Raw genomic sequence first — 24,980 nt, forward strand, 5'->3', positions numbered from 1 at the left:
TGCCTCTCTCCCTTTCCCCCACCATTTCCCCCCTTTTTCTCCCCCATGTTCCTCAGTTAAGTTCCTCCTAATCCTCCTATACGTGCAAACATATGATATTTGTCCTTCTCTGCCTGACTTATTTCGCTAAGCATAGCACCCTCAAGGTCTGGATGGACCTTTTAAGGATTTTCTTGGTCTTCTAATTTACCACCTTTTAAAAGTTGGATATATGAACGAGGATGAATACAAAGTCCCCTTTATCTGGAATTTTTTCCTACATATGACTGTTTATCATACTTCTCATGCCTAATAATCTGAAATTAAGTTTGTAGTATGTAGTTATAATGCTAATATTTTCCCCGAGCCATCAATATTTATTCTAAATCAAAGCATTATACTGAATATTGAGTATTCAGTAGACTGAAATGGGCCCATTAAATGGTGTGCACAAATTATTTAGGAATGCAACTTGTATTTAGCTTGCAAAATTTTCCAGGACCCTTTCCTTCTCTTCCTAGCCAAATATTTCTTTTATTATCCACCAACTGACTGCAAGGACAAAAACATCTTCAGAAAATTCACTCAGTGTTGCCTGACGAATACAGATTTTCATGAGAATCAGCCCGTTTCCTTTGTGACCACAAAGAAAAGAATGATAAGATGTTTAGTTATAAAAGCCAATCACTGCATTTCAGTAATTTAAGGATATAATGTGCATTTTTGCTTTTGAATTGTTTTTCTACTTTTTGTTTTGTAAAAGTAGGTTTTAGACTTCAAATTTAAACACAGTGAAAATTAGGACAATAAGATGTTTTGACTACCTTGTACCATATTTATGCTTGTTTTGACTTGTGTTAGACTTTATTAACCCTCTAGATGAACCCACTGCAAACTTTAGGCAATTACATTATAAAATGTGGGAGAATTTTATGAGTTTTTCTCTTTTCTTCAACTTACCTGCATCTGCTTGAATGGGACAGGAATTGTTTTGTATTTGTTGCTAAATATCAAGGAATGAAGACACTGCTTACACTCATTTTATACGTCTCCCAGAGGTTATAAGTTTTACTTGGAGAAAAGAGGAAGGATATCGTTTATAAAAATAGATAAGTTGATAGCATAAATACTTGTGTCACATGCTCTTGGAGAATAGGTCGTATATCTATTTATGTCTTCTTGCATGATGTCTTATATAGTAATTTGGAGCCATATAGTTTCATAAGTGCATCTTAAATGAAAGCACTGAAAATGCTTCCATATATATGCTATTAAACAATTTTATTCTTTTGTGCATGCCAGTTGAAGACAATGTGAATTTGTTCTGATAACAAAATGATTTAAGGAGACAACAGCTTTTCAATGTTAGTTTGTATTCTTTAAGGATGGAAAGAGTTAATAACACATCAATTAAAAATGTATCCAATGTATTTCAGAATGTTCTGTCAGTGCCTGGACTGATCTGGTGTTCCTCGTGGATGGCTCATGGAGTGTGGGAAGAAATAATTTTAAGTACATTTTAGACTTTATTGCTGCTCTTGTGTCTGCTTTTGACATTGGAGAAGAGAAGACAAGGGTTGGAGTCGTTCAGTACAGCTCTGATACCAGGACCGAATTTAACCTAAGTCAGTACTACCAAAGGGATGAGCTTCTTGCTGCAATTAAAAAAATTCCATACAAAGGTGGCAACACAATGACAGGTGTGTTTTACAGATTTCATTATTGTTTAAAATAAGCGGAACACCTGTTTGGGAAAGAAATTAAGCATCACACAGTTATCATAGCCTGAATAAGTTTGAAATTAACCACACAGTTTTTGACTTTGGCAAAATTGTGTAGTAAGAAGGGAGCAAACATGTTTCTTTTTCACTTCAGGGGATGCCATTGATTACTTAATTAAAAATACTTTCACGGAATCTGCTGGAGCAAGAGTTGGCTTTCCTAAAGTGGCGATTATTATTACGGATGGCAAATCCCAGGATGAAGTGGAAATTCCAGCAAGAGAGCTTCGAAATATTGGGGTTGAAGTTTTCTCTTTGGGTAGGTCATGTTTGGCTAATTATTTTCACTTTAGAACTACTTTAATGCTGAATACTTAGGAAGAGGAAAGGTTGATTCGTTAGGGAAGGATGCAGTGTTTACTGCATTTTATAGTGTAGTGTTAAGCCAGGTTATCTTTCAGTAAAAATTCTGCTTATGTGTTTCTCTCCTAGAACTCCCACAGCCTATGCATTGTGAGGTGATATTCGTATATATATATATTTATATATATATATTTTGCCAGCCCTCTGTTTTTCAAGGAATGCTGGGCCAATGATTCTAATAAAGATCCTCCTTGTATTATCATTAAGTATTTTTTATGTGTTTCCTATATTATGTAATACTTGAGGAATTCAGAGGGTTCCAGCTCATTCAGGACTCTGGAAGAAGAAGAAAGTATTATCTTTGCAGATGGCAGGGACAAATGATGGCATGGTTGGGATGAGAGCCCACTCTGTTTCACTAACCATTCATTTTCCTCTTCGGCTGGCCACTTTATGTGAAATTATAAAATGCCTTTGTCATTTGAACAGTTGCACATTCGTTATGAAGCAAACCAATTCTGCTTTTTGACTAAGTAAGGATTTAAAAATGTCTTTACTTGTGAAGGACTGAGAAAGCAAAGAGCTCCCCGAATTCAGCACATTTTTCTTTTCAATATATCTTTGTCCTTTTGTTTTTAAGGCATTAAAGCTGCAGATGCAAAAGAACTCAAACAAATAGCCTCCACGCCTTCATTAAACCATGTTTTCAATGTGGCCAACTTTGATGCAATTGTGGATATTCAGAATGAGATCATCTCCCAGGTGTGCTCAGGTGTTGATGAACAGCTTGGTGAATTGGTTAGAGGAGAAGAAGGTGAGTGAATTGTTCAGTGTTCCCATGTGTTAGCCTTTTCCATTATTTGATGGTGTTTGTAGCTTCACAGGAATTCTAAAGGTAGACATGTTTACTCAAATACATCTTCTAGTGATTCTCCAATTGTATATTCCATGTGTATGGTTTTTCAGTAACTCAGCTTCTTGATACGATTTGTTTTGGCCTCCCTCCTCCAGTGGAGCATTACATAAAAATATTTATATCATTATAAAGTTCCCAAAAAATCTTTTTTGGACAAGTCTGACTTGCTCTTTTCCTCTAAGACCATTCTGGTGGGTATGGAGCGTCTGTCCATAATTATGCTATTCAGGTACTTGCTTTCATTGTCTTACACTCTGATTTAAATATTGACAGTCTGGGAAGACATGTATCTTAGCATTTGGCAACATCAACTAATAAGAACACTGTTTCTATTAAATGGTGAAACAAAAGGGTTTTCTATCATCATTCTCTGCATGTTTTCAAAACTTTAAGAATATTTCTTTTTTTAAAAGGTTTTTTAAAATTTATTTGAGAGAGAGAGAGAGACAGCATGAGCAGGGGAGGGTCGGAGAGAGAGAGGGAGACATAGAATCTGGAACAGGCTCCAGGCTCTGAGCTAGCTGTCAGCATAGGGCCCGACATGGGGCTCGAACGCACAAACAGAGAGATCATGACCTGAACCAAAGTCGGACACTTAACCGACTGAGCCACCCAGGCACCCCAAAACTTCTAAGAATATTTCAAAGATCAGTTTGATCCTTCCACACCTGGAAAATCTTCCCATTTTTATCAGTATTGCTTCTAAAGACACGGGAGAAGGAAAAGACTTTTCAGAAGAGATAAACATCCTTTTGGGCATTAGAAAGTCACAGTTTCCATGATTGTTGTCCTCTTAGTCTGAGAATTGACAAGTGATTAAAGATAAGTTCAAAATAGCTACATCTTCAGTCATTAAACTCTTTAATCTCCAAACCTCAAGTATTCTGGCAATGTTCACTGGCCCTGATTCTGTTTTAGAACCCCTTCTCATTACTTCATAGGCTCCAAATCTTCTTTGTTTTCCTGCCTAACGTCTGATTCTTTTGCTCCGTATTATTACAAAATCAATTCCCTCAACCCCACATTTCTCTGATTAACCTCTCTTTATGTAGTCTTTTCAATACTCTATTTTTTTAAAAAATACCTATTATTTATTTTTGGGAGAGCACAAGTGGGGGAGGGGCAGAGAGAGGCAGGCAGAGAATGTGAAGCGGCTTCTGCACTGACAGGCTGACAGCAGAGTGCTCGATGTGGGGCTAGAACTCACACACCATGAGATGATGACCTGAGCCAAAGTCTGATGCCCAACTGTCTGAGCCACCCAGGTGCCCTTTAAGTACTCTGTTTCTTACCTGTCCTCACTGGGGTGCATGTGTGAGACCAAACTTCTGTCCTGCCACTGTTTGAACTCTGCTCCTGTGATGCGCGGGGCTGTATTGCAGGTGTTCACACTGGTCTTCAGGGCCTCTCTCTCTTGCTGCCTTAGCCTGTGACTTTTTTTCCCTGTTCTGTCTCTGCATCACTCAAAAGTTTTGGCCAAACATCCAGATGGCACATCTGTTGCTTCTCCCTGCCCCCCGCTACTTCTTCCTTTTTAGACATCATTTTTATACATATGTATACATATGGAGATATGATTGCCTCTTCCAGGAGGCCATGAGTAAACTTGTGCCTGTTTTATCATCTACTTCTTACAGGCCGAGATAAAAAAAAAAATTGGAACTGTACATTCTGGGAAGTTGATTTCACTGACAAGTGTGAATGTGTGAAAATTTGGTCTGAAATATCTTCAAATACTTTGTTACCTGTTAAATACATGACTGTGTTCTATGTTGCATAAGGATAGAAATGTCTTAGATGATTGATATTTCTGTGTCAATCTACATGTAAAATGTTGTATCACTCCTGGTGGCATTATGAACAGAGTTGAACTTTTTTTTTAGCTTGAAATAAGTGGGAATAAAATTGTCTAAGATGATAAGAACTGTCATTTAAGAGCTGCTGAATCCTTTTTCTTTGCATATTGTAAAATGTCTTTTAAAGATTACATTTTAATCTTTATAATATCATTAAAAGAGAAAAAGAATTAAGTCATTGGTTGAACAAATATTTATTGAGTGCCTACTTTGGTACCTAAGAATAAAGAAAATGAGTAAAATACCAAAATCAGAATGGAAACCTTGGTCCTAGAGAAGAATTAGGCATCAGACATCTTTTTATTAATTTCTTTCCATGACTTTCTTTTCCCCTAATTTTCTCAGTTCCCTGATTAAAAATCAGGCACTGAGCCTGTTTTGGTTTGAATAGGTACAGGTGAAAGTGAAGAGTTGGGATTGGGCAACTCTTCCTGATGCCTTCATGATTAATTCGAAAAAGGAGACTCAAATGTCCAAACCTAGGGTTTGCATTTCTCTGTTTTTAATCACTGTTCTACTTGATACTCTTTAGTTATTGAACCTCCTACAAATCTGATTGCCACGGAAGTGTCATCAAAATACATTAAACTAAGTTGGAGTCCATCTCCTAGCCCAGTGACTGGCTATAAAGTCCTCCTTACACCAATGACCATTGGAAGCCGACAGCATGCTCTGAGTGTAGGGCCTCAGACCACCACACTCAGTGTTCGTGACCTCTCAGCAGACACAGAATACCAGATCAGTGTTTCTGCCATGAAGGGACTGACATCCAGTGAACCTGTTTCAATAATGGAGAAGACTCAGCCCATGAAAGTTCAAGTGGGTAAGTTCTTGGGTGTATCATTGGGTTTGGAATATGTGATGGTCCATTTGACAGGATGCCTTCCTGGTTCAGGTTTAGTTTTAAACAAAACATTTGCAATGTTTTCTTTTAAATAAATGTGCTTACTAAGAAAATCAGATATCTATATTTTAATGACTAAATTATATTTGTTGAACTTTAATGGGCTTTCTTTCTTTTTACAGAATGCTCACGTGGTGTGGATATAAAAGCCGATATTGTGTTTTTGGTTGATGGTTCCTATAGCATTGGGATTGCAAACTTTGTTAAAGTTAGAGCCTTTCTGGAAGTTCTCGTAAAAAGTTTTGAGATTTCACCAAATAGGGTACAGATAAGTCTTGTCCAGTACAGCCGGGATCCTCATACTGAGTTCACTCTGAAAAAATTCAACAAAGTTGAAGATATAATTGAAGCAATAAACACCTTCCCCTACAGAGGAGGATCTACAAACACTGGGAAAGCAATGACCTATGTCAGAGAGAAAATATTTGTGCCTAGCAAGGGCTCAAGAGGCAACGTACCAAAGGTCATGATTCTTATCACTGATGGGAAATCTTCAGATGCTTTCAGAGATCCTGCTATAAAACTAAGGAATTCAGATGTAGAAATCTTTGCAGTTGGTGTGAAGGATGCTGTTCGCTCAGAATTAGAAGCTATTGCCTCTCCTCCTGCTGAGACCCATGTGTTCACGGTGGAAGATTTTGATGCTTTTCAGAGAATATCTTTTGAACTCACACAGTCAATCTGCCTTAGAATTGAGCAAGAATTGGCAGCTATAAAGAAAAAAGGTTAGTAGACTCTGTAGGGTCAAAGTTATCTCTTTATGAACACAGCATTTTTGGTTATAAAATTGTGGATAATATGCTTCTTTGATTCTTTTTATGAACTAGAAAAAGTAATTTTGCTGCCTTATAGAAATCTTTTGCACTTAGTTTATTTAGCTCTGAGATAAGACTTTCTTTTGGGTATGGATCATGTATTTATTGACGAAAAAGCATTTACCATGAGTCATGAGATGTTTTCGATCCTAGATCCTTAAGCATGGCTGGGTACCAGCTTTATCACACCTATTTGTCATATTCAATTCAACAACCACTAGTTGAGTGTCTACTATGTGCTAGATGGTGAGCCAAGTCCTTGAATCAAAGGTGACTAGAACAGAGTCCCAGACCTTTGAATTCTTCTTATGCATTCCCTTTCCTGGGCAAATTTTGGGCATTATTCCTCACAGCTGGAATTCCCTGCCCTCTTTTCTTCATTAGTTCAGATCCTATTTTTGTTATTTTGTTTAAAAAAATTTTTTTTAATGTTCATTTATTATTAAGACAGGGAGTAACACAGCACGAGTGGGGGAGGGGCAGAGAGAGAGAGGGAGACACAGAATCTGAAGCAGGCTCCCGGCTCTGAGCTGTGAGCATAGAGCCTGACACGGGCCTTGAACCCGTGAACTCTGAGATCATGACCTGAGCAGAAGTTGGATTCTTAACCGACTGAGCCACCCAGGCACCTCTCAGATCCTATTTTTGAACATCCAGTTAAAAGTCCCATTTCTTTCATCAAGGCTTCCTTAACTGCTCTAGTGCTGGGACACCTAGTCTCACTTCCAGTCATTCAGTGTTCATAGGTACTGCTCTGTTTTGTTAATAACATCACATTCTCCTGTCTTTCCAGTTCGATTGTTTGTTCCTTGAGAACAGCAGTGTGCCTTCAATGTTGGCTCTTCCTATGATTCAGTTTAATGGATGCTCTTTTGTTAGGAAAAATCCCTTAATTATAACCGTGAAATATCTGTCTACCACCAAAAGTTAATATCCAATTACGAAGGATGAATGGGAAAACATTGATGGTTCATTTTAGTTTTGTTACAGTTTAAATATTCCAATTGTAGGTAGGACCATTCCATTACTGCTTTGTGTTTAGAAAATCAATTCAAATTCAATTTTGTTTTTTTATTATTTTTATTTTTTATTTTTAAAGTTTACTTATTTATTTTGAGAGAGAGAGAGAAAGAGAGAGAGCATGCACATATGAGTGTGGGAGGGGCAGAGAGAGAGACAGGGAGAGACAACCCCATGTAGGCTCCATGCTGTCAGCACAGAGCCCGTCATGGGGCTTGATCCCATGAACTGTGACATCATGACCTGAGCTGAAATCAAGAATCGGTCACTTAAATGACTGAGTCACTCAGGTGCCTCCAAGTTCAATTTTAATTAGTCATTTAAACAGTGTAACGTAGTATTATGAATGGTCAAGACAAATGATCAGGACCTCCTTGTAGGGCTGTAAGTGGTCATGTGTGGCATATTCACTCAGTATATTTGCGTCAATGACTATTCTTCCAATGAAGATAAGCCAATGAGGAAAAATAATCATTAGGTCTAATTTAGCTTTATAGATTTAAATATTTTAAACTCTGTCCCCTTTTTTTTAATAGCTTATGTACCTCCAAAGGATCTTAGTTTTTCTGAGGTGACATCTTACAGTTTCAAAACTAACTGGTCTCCTGCTGGAGAAAATGTGTTTTCATACCACATCACCTACAAGGAAGCTGCTGCGGATGATGAGGTCACAGTGGTGGAGCCAGCATCGAGCACCAGCGTTGTTCTCAACAACTTGAAGCCAGAGACCCTGTACTTAGTCAATGTAACTGCAGAGTATGAGGATGGCTTCAGCATTCCCTTAGCTGGAGAAGAGACCACCGCGGAAGGTGAGATGGGTTTTCTGACCCTGTTTCCCAAAAACTAGCAATTTATTGTAGAACCAAATTATAGTTTGAAATAACCATCCACGCTGTAGTTCAGAATGGTGAATGTCTTTGTAAGATTCAGCCTCTATGAAGTACAGCTATTCATACACCCTTTTAAGAAATGAAAAAAATTTTATTTAAAAAGATCCTAGATTTACTTAGATGAATTTGAGGTTAAGAGATATAGAGAACTGTTAATAATTATGGAATTAACTCTCAAAATACTACTTATCCAGATTTTTCTGTCCCATATTTCAGCAATGTTATGTTCAAATATTTTTGAATTTTATTTGCTTTACCTATGGATGTGATGGCAAATGTATTACCAAATGCTTTTTCTTTATAGAAATCGCACATAACATAAAATTACCATTCTAAATGCACATTTCAGTGGCAGTTAGTAACCTTATATTATTAACCTACTATTACCACCATGTGTTCCCTGAATTTTTTTTTTATCTTGCAAAACTAAAACTCCGCATTCATTAAAAAATGAAAAAAATTCTCCATTCCTTTCCCCACTGCCCCGGGCAACCACCATTCTATTTTCTGTTTCTATGAATTTGACTAGTCTAGGTACCTCATAGGCATAGAATCATACAGTATTTGACCTTTTTTGTTTGGCTTATTTTACTTAGCATAATGTCCTCAAGGTTCATTCATTTTGTACCATGTGTCAGAATATCCTTTCTTTCTACGGCTGAAAGAAATTCCATTGTATGTATAAACCATTGTATGTATATACCATTGTATGAAACACCACTTTTTTTTTTTTAAGATTTTTAAAAATGTTTTTATTTAATTCTGGAGAGAAAGACAGCGTGAGCAGGGAAGGGTCAGAGAGAGAGAGATACAGAATCTAAAGCAGACTCCAGGCTCTGAGTTAGCTGTCAATACAGAGCCCAATGCGGGGCTCGAACCCACGAATGGTGAGATCATGACCTGAGCTGAAGTCAGACGCTTAACCAACTGAGCCACCCAGGTGCTCCAAAACACCACTTTTTGATTATGCATTCACCCATGGGTCGCTTCCACCTTTTAGCTATTATAAATAATGCTGCTAAGGACGTGGGTGTACAAATTTTACCAAATGTTTCAAGCAGTGTTTGTTTAGGTATGTCTTTTTTTCTGGATACAGTTGAGTACTTTCTGTTACACTTCACTACATTGGATATTCAAAGGGTATCAAAGAACCTGGCCATGAGAAGACAATTGCCTAGAAGACTAGGCAATTACTCTTTAAGATAAATATCACAAATATTAAAAGATATGTCTATTGTTCTCTATTTTTACTGGTGATAAGTGAAGAAGCTGAAACAGCTGCATGAGGAAATTAAGATGGTTACAAAGAAGTTATTTGCTAACAGAGAAGGCATATATTGGCATACCTTACTGATAAAAGCTAATCTTTTTTCTCTGAAGGATTTTTCAAATAAGATTGCTATTTTCTTTCTGTGCATGGTTTGGATAAATTTCTATATGAAGGCCAGCAAATAAAATAATGGCCTAAGATGACTTCTTTTCTTATGATTTTTGTGTTGAGTAATCCTGAAATCCGTACTTAGATATTTCTGATTTCTGATAATTTCTCTATAATGCCCGTATTGTTGCTTGATGAGCCTGGCCCTTTTCCTTCCGCATTTTGGAATGGAGATGGGAATATGGATAAGAAGAAATTTAAATCCAGAGGGTATTTAAGTACAGCCAACTATATTCATCTACGCTCTAGTTTTTGCTCATTGAGCTCTGACAGTAGAATTTGGTAATACATTTCTAATTCTATTGTCTGTAGTGTGATCTGAGATTTAAACTTTCTTAAGTCAATAAGTTTCTGATTTCAATCCCTTCATTAAGCTATCAATTATTGAGCTCCAGCTTATGTGTCAGGTACTATGATAACTGTTTTGCATGGATTATCTCATTTAACAACTTCAGTAATCCTATAAGTAGTCATGTTTTTTCCTGTTGGGTAATCTCAGGCTCAAAATTACACATTCATCTTCAAAACTACTATGGTAGTTCCCCTTAATCTGTGGCTTCACTTTCCATGGTTTCGGTTGCCCCCGGTCAACCACAGTCCAGAAGCAGATGATTTTCCTTCTGGCTATTGTTAGAAGGTCAGTAATGGTCTAATGCTAAGTCACAATGCCTACGTCATTCACCTCACTTCATTTCATCTTGTAGGCATTTTATCATCTCACATTATCACAGGAAGGGTGAGTACAGCACAGTAAGATATTTTGAGAGAAGGAGAGATCACATTCACTTAACTTTATTATACTGTATTGTTATAATTATTCTATTTTATTATTAGTTGTTAATCTCTTACTGTGCTTAATTTATAAATTAAACTTCACTATAGGTATGTACATACAGGAAAAACAGTATATATAAGGTTCAGTACTATTCGTGGGTTCAAGCATCCTCTGGGAGGTCTTGGAATGTCACCCCTGCAGATAAGTGGTAGGGGAGACTACTGTATTCAGACTCATCAGTTCATCTGTCTCATTTGTTCTGGCTAATTTAGTCTCTTTTCTTGCCATCTAAAATGAATCATGGCTGTAAGTCTGCCAACTGCCATTGCTTTTCTTAAGGGATACGCGCTTCCTTTCTCCTTGAAGTGTTCTACTGGCGTATTGGCTGTTTAGGTAAACTTCTCATTATAGTGAGATAAATGGAGTTGTTTTGCACTGTTCTTTCACACCAGTGGATTGAAAAGACAGTAAACTTTAATCCATCTTTCCTGAACGTGTGGCCCAAATAGTCAGTTTTATCCTTAAATAAGTAATTTAAACATGTTTACTAACTATAAAGCCAAATCGTGTTCTCATTTAGGCTTAGTGAAAATCCTCTTTAAGACTGTGAGTCTCTGGAAATTACCCACATTGTGATCTGACCTCAAGATTTAGATCCAGCTAGGATTCATTAAGTACTTACACTGTGTTTGGTCCAACACACGTATGGTCTAATTATTCTCCAAGTCAAAGGACTCTACAGATAAAAAAGTTAGCTGTGGGACTGGCTGGGTAAGACAGTTCATTCAAGTGGGTAAATATGGTAGAACTGGGTGTTAAGCATTATTTTTCTAAGTTTCTGAGAAAATCTAGTTAGAGGGGAAAGTCTTGGCTACTTATATTTGAAGAAATGACTTATTTTTATTTTTGAATTTTATGTCAATATGAATTTACCGCTTAATAGAGCACATATTTATTATTTTAAAAGTTTACTATTATGTACCTTTTTATTTGGTTAAAAAACTAACAGCACTTAGTTTCTTTCTGTATATTGTTGAGTATTTGTTGTTTCAGCATCTAGCTGACATCTGGCTAAATGAATGCTGTAACCAGGATGTTTGATAAAATGCTGCTTTGAGATTTGTTTAGAGGAATGCTATAATTTATTGATCAAAAGCTAGTTTTGCATTTTTTGTGTGTGTAAAATAAACTTTTTAAAAAAATATTTCAGTAAAAGGAGTACCTCGAAACCTAAAGGTGACAGATGAAACGACAGACAGCTTTAAAATTACCTGGACTCAAGCTCCAGGGAGAGTGTTAAGGTACCGAATTATATATAAACCAGTTGCTGGAGGAGAGAGCAAAGAAGTGACCACCCCTGCCAATCAGAGGAGGATAACGCTCGAGAACCTGACGCCAGACACAAAATATGAAGTATCTGTAATTCCGGAATATTTCTCAGGACCTGGCTCTCCGTTGACTGGAAATGCAGCCACTGAAGAAGGTAGAGGAAATATGCTGACTGTGTGGTAACAACCAGACTCTTGGCTGCAGGGGAAGTGTTAGGCAACTATCAGGATACCACAAGCCATGAGACACTTTGTCTCAATTAATAAATATCCATCCCAGCTTGGCCTGCGGCACCACTTCCCTCCCAGTTTTACCAGCTAAATAGCCTCTCCTCTGGAGTCCCCTTCTCTTTCCATCTGATTTCTTCCTCCTCTCTGCCCTTAAGAAAGTCACCACTTTCTTTTTTCTCTTCCTACTTGGGGATGTAGGGCCGTTTGTACTGGGTACTATAAAAAGACCCAGTGACTCTTCATCTTTCTGCTTTCTTGAGTAAAAGTGGCTAGCTGTTGTGTACCCAGGGAAGAGTCTCATAGCATTGGTGCCTTGGGACCCTTCAGAGATGACATGACCACTCTACCAGAAAAGTCATGAAAGGCCAAACATCATAGTGGCAAAGGGATGGGCAGCCCCTGGTTTTACCCAAGACAAGGCCTCACTTGGGCTGTTTCTTATCTTAAGACTTTTCTAGGATAGCATTTGATCATTTATCATTTTTATTGCACCAGTGTATTTCCTGATTATTACATTTAGAAGTTCATAGCATTATACCAATAAATCCTTTTTATTGAGAATTCCTTGGAGGAGTTAAAATTTACATTGTGGTACTAATCAACGTGTTTACAAATTGTAGGGTTTTGTTCCACTTTCAGAGAAAAGATTGTAGTTGTTAACATCAAAGATAGTAAGATGACAGATATTAACCTGTGTAAACACAGAAGAGGAATTGGATGCCTTTTGATTTGTTTCTACTGACAAATAAGGCCCAGTTTAGAAATGCTTAAGCTCTGTTGGCTAGTCAACAGTTACAATTGCTGTAATATCACTCAGGATATAAATTTGTTGTGTTTGCGTGCTGCGCACGCGCACACACACACAAAGCAACAAAATGTTTTACAAGTCATTTTATTAAATAATGAGTTTTGATGTTCTTTTTGTTTTTTTAATGAAGTTAGAGGGAACCCAAGAGACTTAAGAGTTTCTGACCCCACAACATCAACTATGAAACTGTCCTGGACTAGAGCACCAGGGAAAGTGAAACAGTATCTCATCACATACACCCCAGTGGCAGGGGGTGAAACTCAAGAGGTCACTGTGACAGGAGACACAGACAGAACTGTGCTGAGAGGGTTAAACGAAGGGACCCAATACACCTTATCTGTGACAGCCTTGTATGCGTCCGGGGCTGGAGATGCCCTCTTCGGGGAAGGAACAACACTTGAAGGTAATTACTGTCATGTTTTATAGAAATTCCTGAGTTTGTTGATGAGTTGTTGAGGAAACTGAAAATGTTTACAGAGAACAAAATGTGCTATACTTTCTCTTGAAAAGGAATTTGGATTGAAAAGTAACTATGACACTGCCTCTTATTCAGAGACATAGAATGTAAGCAACTGTGAAAAAATTACATTTGATCAGGAAGAGGTATACCGGGAAGCTGAGTTCATCATAAGGCTGTAGAAATGTGTTCTTAATGCCATGGGTTGGTTGATTGGAGAAGAGGTGTGTGACATTCAGGGTGGGAAAGGACCCGATGGTGCAGCAGCTATCAAAGGTTCGTTTGTTCAACGATTAAAGTCCTACGTGATCTGAGTTCAGACCAAGGACCTTGGGGAATATCTGTGGATGAAAAGGATTTGGGTTGCCCAAGGTAATGCGGCTGCTTCCATCACTCAGGAGCAGACAGGAACCTTTTCCTGACTCTGAATCTCATTTCATTAACCACACATGAAAGCATTCAGCTTGAGGGGCGCCTGGGTGGCTTAGTCGGTTAAGCGTCCGACTTTCGCTTAGGTCATGATCTCCCGGTTCGTGGGTTCGAGCCCCGCGTCGGGCTCTGTGCTGACTGCCAGCTCAGAGCCTGGAGCCTGTTTCAGTCTGTGACTCCCTCTCTCTCTGACCCTCCCCTGCTCACGCTGTCTCTCTTTCCTAGAAATAAATAAAACATTAAAAAATTAAAAAAAAAAAAAGCATTCAGCTTGAGAAATATGAGAATCCACGTTTCTACTTTGTTTTCTAAATGACCTCTAAAATTCAGCTGTGTAAAAGTTTGAAGTTCATGCAGTACTTAGCAAGAACCACCAACAAGACTGGAGCTGGGTCCTTGGTTTTATAGAGTTAATTGTCAGAGGGCTTCATATTTAGAATCCTAAAAAAATTTTTTTGAATGTTTTATTTATTTCTGAGAGAGAGAGAGAGAGAGAGACAGCATGAGCAGGGAAGGGTCAGAGAGAGGGAAATACAGAATCTGAAGCAGGTTCCAGGCTCTGAGCTAGCTGTCAGCTCAGAGCCCAACGTGGGGCTCGAACCCATGAACCATGAGATCATGACCTGAGCTGAAGTCAGACACTTAACCGACTGAGCCACCCAGGCGCTCCATAGAATCTTTTGAAATATAATGGCAGCTTATATTTAACTCACCACAACTACAAAGTAAGTTGTGTAAGAGGGAGAAAATACAAATTTAGCCTAACCGCAATAAGAATGTTGTGATGTTAAAAAGAAATATCAGTGGATGGTTACAATAATGAGTCAGTACCATAACTGGGATCCTAAATGGAAGCCAGGCATTGATTCCTTTTTGTTATCACCATCTTTTAGATAACTTATTGAAAATAATTATAGGAAGAAAATGAATCTGAAGTATCTTTTGTGATGTGAAGTCATAGTGACCTTAGGTAAAATATCTGTCAAATTCAGTGGATCCAGGAGTTTGGAGGATTCTGAATGTTATAGTTAACAGGGATAGGGCCCACAACAGACAGTTTTGATTAAAACTTCGACTTTGTCAATAGTTAAAAATGAAAACAAATACTCTAATCAATTCTATCTCTAATTGTGATCAAGAGTTTAATTCCAATAGTCCATCAAATCTACTCTTTTTAAAATTTTTAAATGTTTTTTATTTATTTTTGAGAGTCAGAGAGAGACAGCATGAGCAGGAAAGGGAGACAGGGAGATACAGAATCTGAAGACAGGCTCCAGGCTCTGAGATAGCTATCAACGCAGAGCCCAATGCGGGGCTTGAACCCATGAACTGTGAGATCATGACCTGAGCTGAAGTCAGACGCTTAACTGACTGAGCCACCCAGGCGCCCCAAATCTACTTTTAAGAGAGGATTAAAATGAAAGATTAAATACCAGTGCATGCAATACGGATTACTAGAAGAATCTTGGCTTGACTACTTAGCCATGTGATCTTGACACAGTTCCTTAACCCCTTGGAGCCTCAGTTTACCCATCTGTAAAGAGGGGATGATCATTGCTCTGCCTTCTTCCCAGATTTATTGTGGAGATCAAAAGGGAAACTCTAGGTGAAACACTTTGGGAACAGTAAAATACTATATGTATATAGAATTCATGCAGAGGAAATAATATTCACTTTAGGATTGATAACTAAAAATATAGCTTTTGTAAGTATTTCAGAGGTATTGATTAGCTATACTAAAGTTTTAAAAGTAATAAGAAGTAGAAGTGGAATTTTCTTTAATTACAGAGACATAATCCAAACAGTAAATCATGTGATCTTTGTATCCAGAGAAATGTCCAGAATTTCTGAAAAGTTTGGGTTTTTTTGTTTTGACCTTTTGAAGTTCTCTTTCTCATGTGCTTCCCATAGGTTTTCAATGTAGATTGTTTATAGGATTTTTTTAAGAATAAACTTTTGAGCTTTTGTTTTTTTTTACAGAATAATTGTAGATTACTTATGTTTGTGAAAATTTCTTATAAGGAATATCTTGGAAATGATTTAATAGTTTTACTTTTTCTTATACCTTTTAACCTTCTGATATTCTTCCTCATTTTCTTACTTTAAAAACACTGTATTCATACTTAGTCAAAATCTCCTAAGACTAAAATACACATTTTAATTTAATAGCAAACATATTTTATTGGGCTGTGATTTTTCTAGGCCAACTATATAGCTAAATTATTTATAATTTTATAGTTTTGTACAAGTAGTTTAGAAAATCTACTTTACTTAATGCATATGTGCCCCCTCCCCCACCATGTGTCTGATCAGAAATTCCCTCTAAGAAAGATACATGAGTAGTAAAATAAATCTTAAAAATAGCTGTTTTCCATTTCCTGAGAAGGAGGGAAGCGAGATGATTAACTATAGTTAATTGACAATTGAATTCTAATAATTCTTTTTTTCCCATTTACACCAAAGCTCTTTACTACAGTGAAGGATTATATAAAATGCTGCCAGCCTGGCTTTATTAACATATTTATCCCATTGCATTATGTGTGGTAAACTTGACAAATATGTGAAAGCATAGTTGTGACTAAATTAAAATAGTAGAAGATATTTGCCCCTGGTTATTCCATTTCATTTTATTGTCTTAACTCAGCCAAATCCACATACCATATACAGGAATAGGATATGATGGTAAATGCAGGGAATGGAAAGCCAGAGACAGAGCCAGGCAACTGCTTTTGAGGGCCGCTGTTTTTCTAATCTGCTTTTCTCTTGGGAGAGAAGGTGGTAAGAGCAGACCTTGAAGGAATGTTTCTTCCATCCAGAGGCATGGTCCAGCCGGCAAGAGCATTCTGTAGGTTGAAATTTTATGGATTGCCTGAAGTGCATTCTATTCAGTTCAAAAAATATATAGAAAAATATTTGCTATGGTCTACAACCATCCCTAACTTAAATCTGTTTCCTAGTTTGTTGAAATGTAGCCAATGATCAGAAAATTCCCCTGTCCCTGGAAGAGAGATTTATTAACACTGGCATTGGGGAAGTTCATGGTTTGCTCTAGTACTGTATGAAATAGAATCACAAAGGCAGTGTTTATTACTATTTCAGATCCAAACTTCAGAGGAATCTGAGCACAAACTCCTGGGTTTGATTTACATTATTTTACCCCCCTATGTTGTTTTTAAAGTAGATTTAATGTAATTACTAAAGCACTGTTGTCCATGTAAAAGTACTTTAGGTTTTGATGGAACTTTGAATTGTCACTGTTAGTATTTAGAGAAAGGAAAACCTGCTGTTAGAAACCCTGAAATGAATAATGGCCATTTTTAAATTAAAGATTGACCACAAATGAATGAAAAACTTCAGTTTGGGAATAAAACAATTCTTTTTGTTTTTGAGTGTTGTTTTTTGCTTATGGAAAAGATGACTTTTCAAAATTTCCTTTGTTTCAGTTGCTATAGCAACCTGCTAACATCTTAGACATGAAGAGCTTCCTGTACATCAAACCAAGCTAACCCAGCTGACATTTTGTTACAATAAGGTTTTTAGCACATCATAGGAATTCCTCTGCCCGATGTTGAGTAGCATGGGGCCTCTCCAAGGCAGACTAAATAAGGTCTCTATGTTTCCCTAGATTTACTACTATCTCATAATTTGAAAAATTATACATTCTGAGTATAACAACTCTGAGGTTTCCTGGGAACTTTAGCACAATTACCAAACAGCAATTCATATTTCCTTTCCTGCACATTAATGGCTCATCAGATAAATATCTAAATCATATTGGAGACATAACAGTTATGGAAGAAATCTCATTAGGCTTTGAGGTTGAAGGGTGAATTGCTAAGAGGTTTTTATGAACTGTGTATTGCTTAACATAGTTGTTAGCTTATCAATCGTGAACTCTGTCCTTTGGAATGGTGGATCTGATTCATTGGTTGTAAATCAAGTATGTTTCCACATAAACGTGGAAGCAGGTTTTCTGTATTCTGCTGTGGAAAGTTGGATGACTTTTGAACTTAGCTTTAACGGAAAAGACAAATTGATTTAGAAGAGGATTTACATTACAATTTCAATTTACTTTCTATTTTTGAAAGTGGTATGTGAAACTCAATGAAAGCTGACTGGAACAATTTATACAGTTTCATTTCATTATGATTAATTTTTCAGTTATCATCATTGGCTAATTTGTGTTATAATTATATTTGAATTGGATGATGATTTGCTTTTCAGAAAGCAAATGGAAAAGGGCTAAGGAAACGTAGGAAAGTTACTTAAATGAGGCATTAGTTCTTTGGCTTCATATGTGGAAAAAAGCAGAAATCAACCCCTTGTGGATGTTCGGATCATGAGAAATGCACCTGTCTAAATTACTTCCCACAGCGGTAGCTCAGAGATGCATGTGAGCAAGCATGAGAAAAATAACTTTTGAATATATCTAAATATGTTTTATAATCAGAGGAGAAATACTGAGTATCACAGTGTCAAAAACTGATAGATTTTGTGTGTTTACATTTATGACAGAAAAGCATGTTATTTCTTATAAATATACTGGTATGATACCGGGGAGAATAAGGTAGCTGGGAAAACTATTGAGAAGGATAAAGATGAAGGCATACCATCATTATAGAAGAGGACTTATTTAAACTGATTGCCAGAAATTCTGTTACCTGAAATAACAGTAATATTCAAAGCACAGGCTTATAGTCCAGAACAGCAGAAAACAGGTACCATGACATTAAATATTATTGAGAACAATATCGCTTATGTGAAATCCTGAACAAACTAAAACATCATGAAACAAATATTTATAAGTCTTGGGGCAGAGCGAAAAGAGGGACTTGGGGAGATAGGAAGCCTTTGCTAGAGGGGAAGTGGATCCAGGTTCAGGGAAGCATAGTGACAAACGGGAAAAGACTAATGGCATTGGTTCCTATTCACAGGACCATTTCTGGGGCTTCCCCTTTTAAGAAACAGTAATGTGTCCTGCAGAAAAGCTACATGCTGGTCTTCTGACATCTTTCCTTTCTTATTCCTCACGCTTTCCTTCTCCTTCCCAGGTTTTCTAAAAAGAGACTCCCAAACCCAATCTAACCAAACCAAGCCAAATACTCTTCCTGTAGTTATTGCTATCTGAAGTTCCTTAGATTGAGGAAAAAACGTGCAATTCAGTATTTTAAACCAAAGCAAATGCCTAGCTAGGTAACACTTCGACTGAACTCATTCACAGGAAAATGTGATCAACTCTTGAATAAGAAGCATTTGTTGAGAGCCATTTCCTTTTGAAACAGGATGAAGGGGAAAGGAGAGAAGTGAACATCCCATGCGTGTTATGGGGGAGGAAGGATGTGATGAGAAGAGGCAACCCACTTCTCAGTTTTCTGAGGGTCAGCCATGAGAGAGACAGAAAGAGACAGAGGGTGAGCAGGGAAGGGGCAGAGAGAGAGGGAGACACAGAATCTGAAAGAGGCTCCAGGCTCTGAGTTCTCAGCACAGAGCCCGGCATGGGGCTTGAACGCACGAACTGCGAGATCATGACCTGGGCCAAAGTTGGACACTTAACCAATTGAGCCACCCAGGCATCCCATACCTGTCTTTATTTTCAAGGAGCCTTATTTCAGAGTGAAAGCAAGTGTGAGGGTTTCTTCTCACACTGACCAAGCATATCTAACAAATAATGATCTTAGAGAGGAGCAGAAGGAAAAAGAAAGTGATGAGAAAAGAGTAAAGAATTGTAGGGGAGTGAGAATAATAGAGATTTGAAAGTTGTTTTTTTTTAGGAAGTATCAGTGCTTAGGCATATCTCCACATATTCCAAATGAATTGATTTGGGCATGGCCCACTCTTTGGCATCCCAGGTGAATCTATGCATCTGATCAAGTACAGTCCATTTATTTTTACCCAGGGCTCCAGGGCGTGACAGAGCCTGCTGCTGGCCTGTGCAGCTGGTTGCACACCAGGTCTTAAGACCAGCTTGGCCACTTGACAGCCTGCCATTTGTATCACAGGGTACAATTCAGTTGCTTTATTTGTTTTGTAATCCAGTATTTGTCCAAGCTAAGATTCCATTTAAATAATATTTTTAAGGGTTATAGGTCTGATAAAATTTACTTGTCATAAGGACATCATATTCTCAAAATTCTTGAGTTTAATGCAGCATATAGAGTACCCAACTCTACAGCTTTTTTGAGAAAAAAAAGTTTATCAATGTGTTTGACAAGAGCATAAGGCTAATATTTAAGAATATTCTTATTAGACTGACTGACATATAAGAAGCCTGTTGAAGCAGCTTGTCTTGTCAATTTGGCTTCTGGATTGAGGTGCCTTCCTTCTTTGGATTTCATTTTCTTTGTTACTAGTAAGGAATGTTGCAATGCCAATGCCTGTATTGGGTGTCACTGGCAGATACTATAATTTTTTGAGGATTGTTTTCTGTAATTGAGAATTTACTCAGTGTTCATTGGAATTAGTGTTGTTATGCCATTAATTATATATTAAGAATGGTTTTTAGTTAATACTTCATTTGTATTTCAAAAAGTGCCTTCATAGTCTCTTTTCTGGACATTGATAAACCTTGCAGAGGTCTTTACTGCAATTTAACTAGTATTTTGTTCCAGCTTTCCAGGTCCTGAGAGTGTTAAAACAATTGATTAAAATCCATGGGAATGCTTGTCTAGTGAACTAGACTCCTTTTGTTTGTAGCCCAGAAATATCTTTGTGAATATATGATTGCTTCAACCACAATTGTCTTCCCATTATTTTCTCACAAAGAAATCATTAGCCTGTGTTTGTGAGATTGATGTCTGTTGTCATGGAAATAGTGTCACAAACTCAGTGCTATACAAAGTAGGGAGGAAATTGGGCAGAGAAACACAACCTTGGAGCCAACAAGATGCTGAAACTATTGATTGTAAATTACTCTAGAGTTAATTTGGAAGATAATCTCCACATTCTATCTATATGTCTTATATGCTTTTTGGAATGTCATTAATGAAGTTTTTGGCCCATCTAAGTTCAGTCGCTTTCAAGTACAACTATTTTATAGTGGCAGTGCCTAGCTGCAGTTTAGGGAATTCAGAGGAGGCACATAAGAAAACAAAGTGTATTATCAAGCAAAGGAAATATGTGCTGCACATTGAAAACTTAGAGACCGGTTGCTGAGATATCAATGATCAAAACAAAACATAGAAAGCAACAACCAAACCAAATCAGAAACAAATTGTTTATATTCCCCTAAGTAGAAAAAATATAAAGATATGTGGCCATTTAAGTAGGAAATACAGTTAAAGAAGGCCTTCAAGTGAGTATTAGCCTCAAGTACTATGGGGTGGGGGGGGGGGGGAAGTCAATGTGTTCTTGAAAATAAGTATTCTGGGTTTCAGTGAAATATGTAACTAATTTCCCTCCAGAGATGAGATGTCCTGTCAGCAGTTAAAGTTATTTATAATGGAGTTAGAATTTTCCATTTGTGCTTGGGGTCTGGTAAGATGCCCAGCTCCTGTTTTATTTATTTTTCCCTCTAAATTCTACAGTATGATAGGTTTCTGTCTATCCAGACTTCTCTTTTTTAAAATTTATTCTTATTTTTCCTTTTTGTGCTCAAATGTAGTTGTTTCATTATGAGTATTTTTAAGATGCTCATTTTTACTCTTCAAGTAAAATAGTAGTCTTCAAAATTCTTGTAATAGGAGTATATATCATTTGCTTGAATATACAACAATTACTGGTGAAATGTATGCTGTAGAGGCAGATAGTTTTATATTTATGTCATGATGTGGCATAAACCCTAGTAAAGGTAGCCAATATAAAGTGACCTGTATATTTATTTTACATTTAAATTATGGAAAGTGAGGGTTTTATTGGAAGACATATGTGCCTCCTATTAAGTTGAGGTTTCCATATTTTTCCATTTGGGTTTTTTTTTTTTTTTTTTAATTGAAAGAGCCAAAATTTAGTAGCAGACATTTTCGATCAGCTAGAACAAGTGGTGTGTTTTATTTTGATGACTAATCGCTTTTAAGTTTTCCAGAGGAATTGGTGGTTTTCAGTTTCATTAGAGTTAAGTTATATTGGAAGGTTGCACTTGTACTTTTAAGTGGCATGAACAAGTAGAGTTTTTATGAAAAAATGATTCTTGGAATTGATACTTGCAAGTGATATGAAATCATTGAAATTATTATAAGTCATGCATTGAAATGGAACTTATTTAAGTTACATCAGAGAGAAAAGATGATGGTAAAGAAATAAAGATCTTTGTGAACGATGGGCTGTGTTGTAAAGCAGAATGAAATGTAAAATTTTGGGATTTAGATGCAATGTTCCCTTTGAAGAAAAAAGAGTTTAGGCATGTACTCCTTCATATTTGGATGCCATTCTTGTCCTCAGGGGCTTTATGATCTGACCGGACATACAGGGACCAGGGTAATAGGGGGGAATCAGATATGATTCTAAAGTTTTAGTCCATCAATCTGCTGCACTGACAGAAGAAGACAGATGGCTCAGAAAGAAGGAATGGGCAACCTTAGACAAACTGAGTCTGAATTCAGCAAGTTAGGATGTGCACTAAGATAAAGGAATATTTACATATTTAGTAGACATTGAAAAATGATTTCCCTTTCATTTCTATTCTAGAACGTGGTTCACCTAAGGATTTAGTTACTAAAGATATCACCAACACATCAATTGGGGCTTATTGGACATCTGCTCCAGGGATGGTTCGAGGTTACAGGGTTTCATGGAAATCACTTTATGATGATATTGAGACTGGAGAGAAGAGTCTTCCCGGAGATGCAATTCATACTGTGATAGAAAATCTGCAGCCAGAGACCAAATACAAACTTTCAGTATTTGCAGTTTACAGCAGTGGAGAAGGAGAACCTTTGAATGGAGAAGCCACGACTGAATGTAGGTAACATCACGGGGGGGGTTTGTGTTTGTGTTGGTGCTACCTAATAGCTATCAGCTCAAGTGACAGTTTAACCACTTGCCTTTATTTAGTTCTTTTTATATGACAAATGGGGCCTGAAAAATTAGGACCTTTTAAAGAATGTGGTTTAGATTCAGGTTCACTTGGTTAGTTTAATATAAAAATATATCAAATTTTGAAATATTGAATACCATCCAACTCCCTATATTTGTCTCTCTCTGCCTTTTTTCCTGGTAGAGTGGTCAGCTAGATAGATCAGGAGCTATCTAGAGGCACATTTATAGCTACATGACTTTGGGCAAATTACTTAATTTTCCTTGAGTTTCAGTTTCCTTATCTGTAGATTACAGTCTCTTAGAGTTGTCTTGAGGATTAAATGAAATAACAGTGTCCAAAGCACTAAATATAGTGTCTAGCCACTTAGAGTTGATTCAGAAATGATAGTGGCTATTGAAGTTATGATTATTATACACCCAAGACTAATCCTAGATTCCTAGAGTCTTTATTCCTCTTATATTTGGAAAGGTTAGATCAAAAGTTCACTCAATTTTTTTGATGGCTTAGGTTGACCTTAATATTATTAATATTCTTTCTTGTGAATAGTTTTGAATGACCTATCATCATTTATTATCAGCTGGTTGGTGAAAGATGTGTCATCATTCCATAATTCTCTTTCCTAAAAAGCCATTTGTTAAGAATAGGAATTTTTTTTAAAAAGTTTATTTATTTATTTTAAGCAAGGTGGGGAGAGAGAGAGAGAGCACGTGCACAAGTGCAAGAATGAGTGGGGGAGGGGCCAAGAGAGAGGGAGGGAAAGAATCTCAAGTAGGCTTCGCAGTGTCAGCGCAGAGCCTGATGTGGGGGTTGATCCTGGGAACCATGAGATCATGACCTGAGCTGAAATCAGGAGTTGGACACTTAACCAGCTGAGACACCCAGACACCCCTAAGCATAGGCATTTCTAAGAATTTGTAAGAGAAGATTTTATTACTTTTATTTTGGGAAGATTTTAGGAGAAGGGAAAAGAATGGAACGTTCTTGAATTTCCTTTTATTAGAAAGAAGTGGAAGAAGTGGGGAATTTTTCAGGTAAAGGAGGAGAGAGGGAAGTGCCATGAGCAATTTAGATAAGCCCTATATCCTGATTTTAAATTGTCTTGAAGTCTTTTGGTCAGAGTTGTCTGAAGAACTCATCTCTCTCTTTTTTCAATCACTGGAAAACTTAGGAGAGTGTGCCCAAGTTTAAATTTGTGTCAAAATTAACCAGATTAAAAAAAACCCTCCTTATTGGAAATTTAAATATGTGAAAAGGCCATTTGTCAGATATTCACATGATTGGTTTCCATGGTAATAAATGAAATCTTGTGTCTGAATATATTGGCTGATGTAGTTTAAGAATTTGGCAGAAATTCATCTCTATTTCTGGCAGAACTTTATTTGTTGTAAAGAGAAATAAACTAGGCCAGATATTACACATACAGCAAAATTTATTTGTAGGAGTGAAGATACAATTCATATGATTGAGCAGTTACAAAAGTATCTGTATTTAGAGGGGAGCTTTTTCAAAAATTCTCCTCATTTGTCTTCCAAAAAGACTGAGTCTTCAAATATTTATTTGGGATTGAAAATCTCCACAAGGGATACGTTTTAGGCAAAAGCAAATATGTTAACAGAAATCTGAAATAAACCTTCATCACTAAGAAGTTGAGCCTCTAAGAAATTTTCAATATTTTTTGGCTAATTGATTGATTTAAAAGTAAGTGAACAGAAAGGCCTCTTTTGAACTAGGAGTTGACTAGGCAGGAATGAAATGTACAGTTTTTAGAGTTGCGTTTTTACACAAACTGCTCAAATGTCTAAGCAAATGATAGAGAAGACAAGGAACTTTCTTTGTTCTGCTTCTGGTTTGTTGTTGTATTTTATTTTGCCCCCTTTGTGGAAAATAAAGCCATTTAGAGAAATTGGAGCCAGATGTGCTTCTTGGGTGGTGGCTGAATCCTAAAGTATGGATAACTGGGCAGTCACTAGGTCATGCTCTCAGAGTTTCTCATAAACTGCCAACGGGACATTGCGGAAATATCTTCGGGAGTGCTTGCACCTGAAACTCAGGAACATGGTGTGTAAACTGTTGACT

At 37.1% G+C, this 24,980-nt stretch overlaps 1 protein-coding gene across 4 annotated transcripts in view; it reads left to right on the forward strand.

Annotated features, from left to right (window-relative positions):
• Positions 1-24,980, forward strand: part of COL12A1 (collagen type XII alpha 1 chain) — a 117,497-nt gene that overhangs the window by 15,001 nt on the left and 77,516 nt on the right. For all 4 annotated transcript variants that reach the window (XM_039245789.1, XM_039245791.1, XM_039245792.1 and 1 more), the window contains exons 6-14: positions 1,416-1,679; positions 1,855-2,019; positions 2,704-2,877; positions 5,368-5,658; positions 5,862-6,464; positions 8,111-8,383; positions 11,888-12,160; positions 13,175-13,447; positions 22,553-22,825. In XM_039245789.1, coding sequence (XP_039101720.1) covers positions 1,416-1,679; positions 1,855-2,019; positions 2,704-2,877; positions 5,368-5,658; positions 5,862-6,464; positions 8,111-8,383; positions 11,888-12,160; positions 13,175-13,447; positions 22,553-22,825 — 2,589 coding nt within the window. The remainder of the gene's footprint in view (positions 1-1,415; positions 1,680-1,854; positions 2,020-2,703; positions 2,878-5,367; positions 5,659-5,861; positions 6,465-8,110; positions 8,384-11,887; positions 12,161-13,174; positions 13,448-22,552; positions 22,826-24,980) is intronic.

Source organism: Hyaena hyaena, unplaced genomic scaffold (genome assembly GCF_003009895.1).
Source record: "Hyaena hyaena isolate Hyena2069 unplaced genomic scaffold, ASM300989v1 scaffold_270, whole genome shotgun sequence".
Classification (NCBI taxonomy): Eukaryota; Metazoa; Chordata; class Mammalia; order Carnivora; family Hyaenidae; genus Hyaena; species Hyaena hyaena.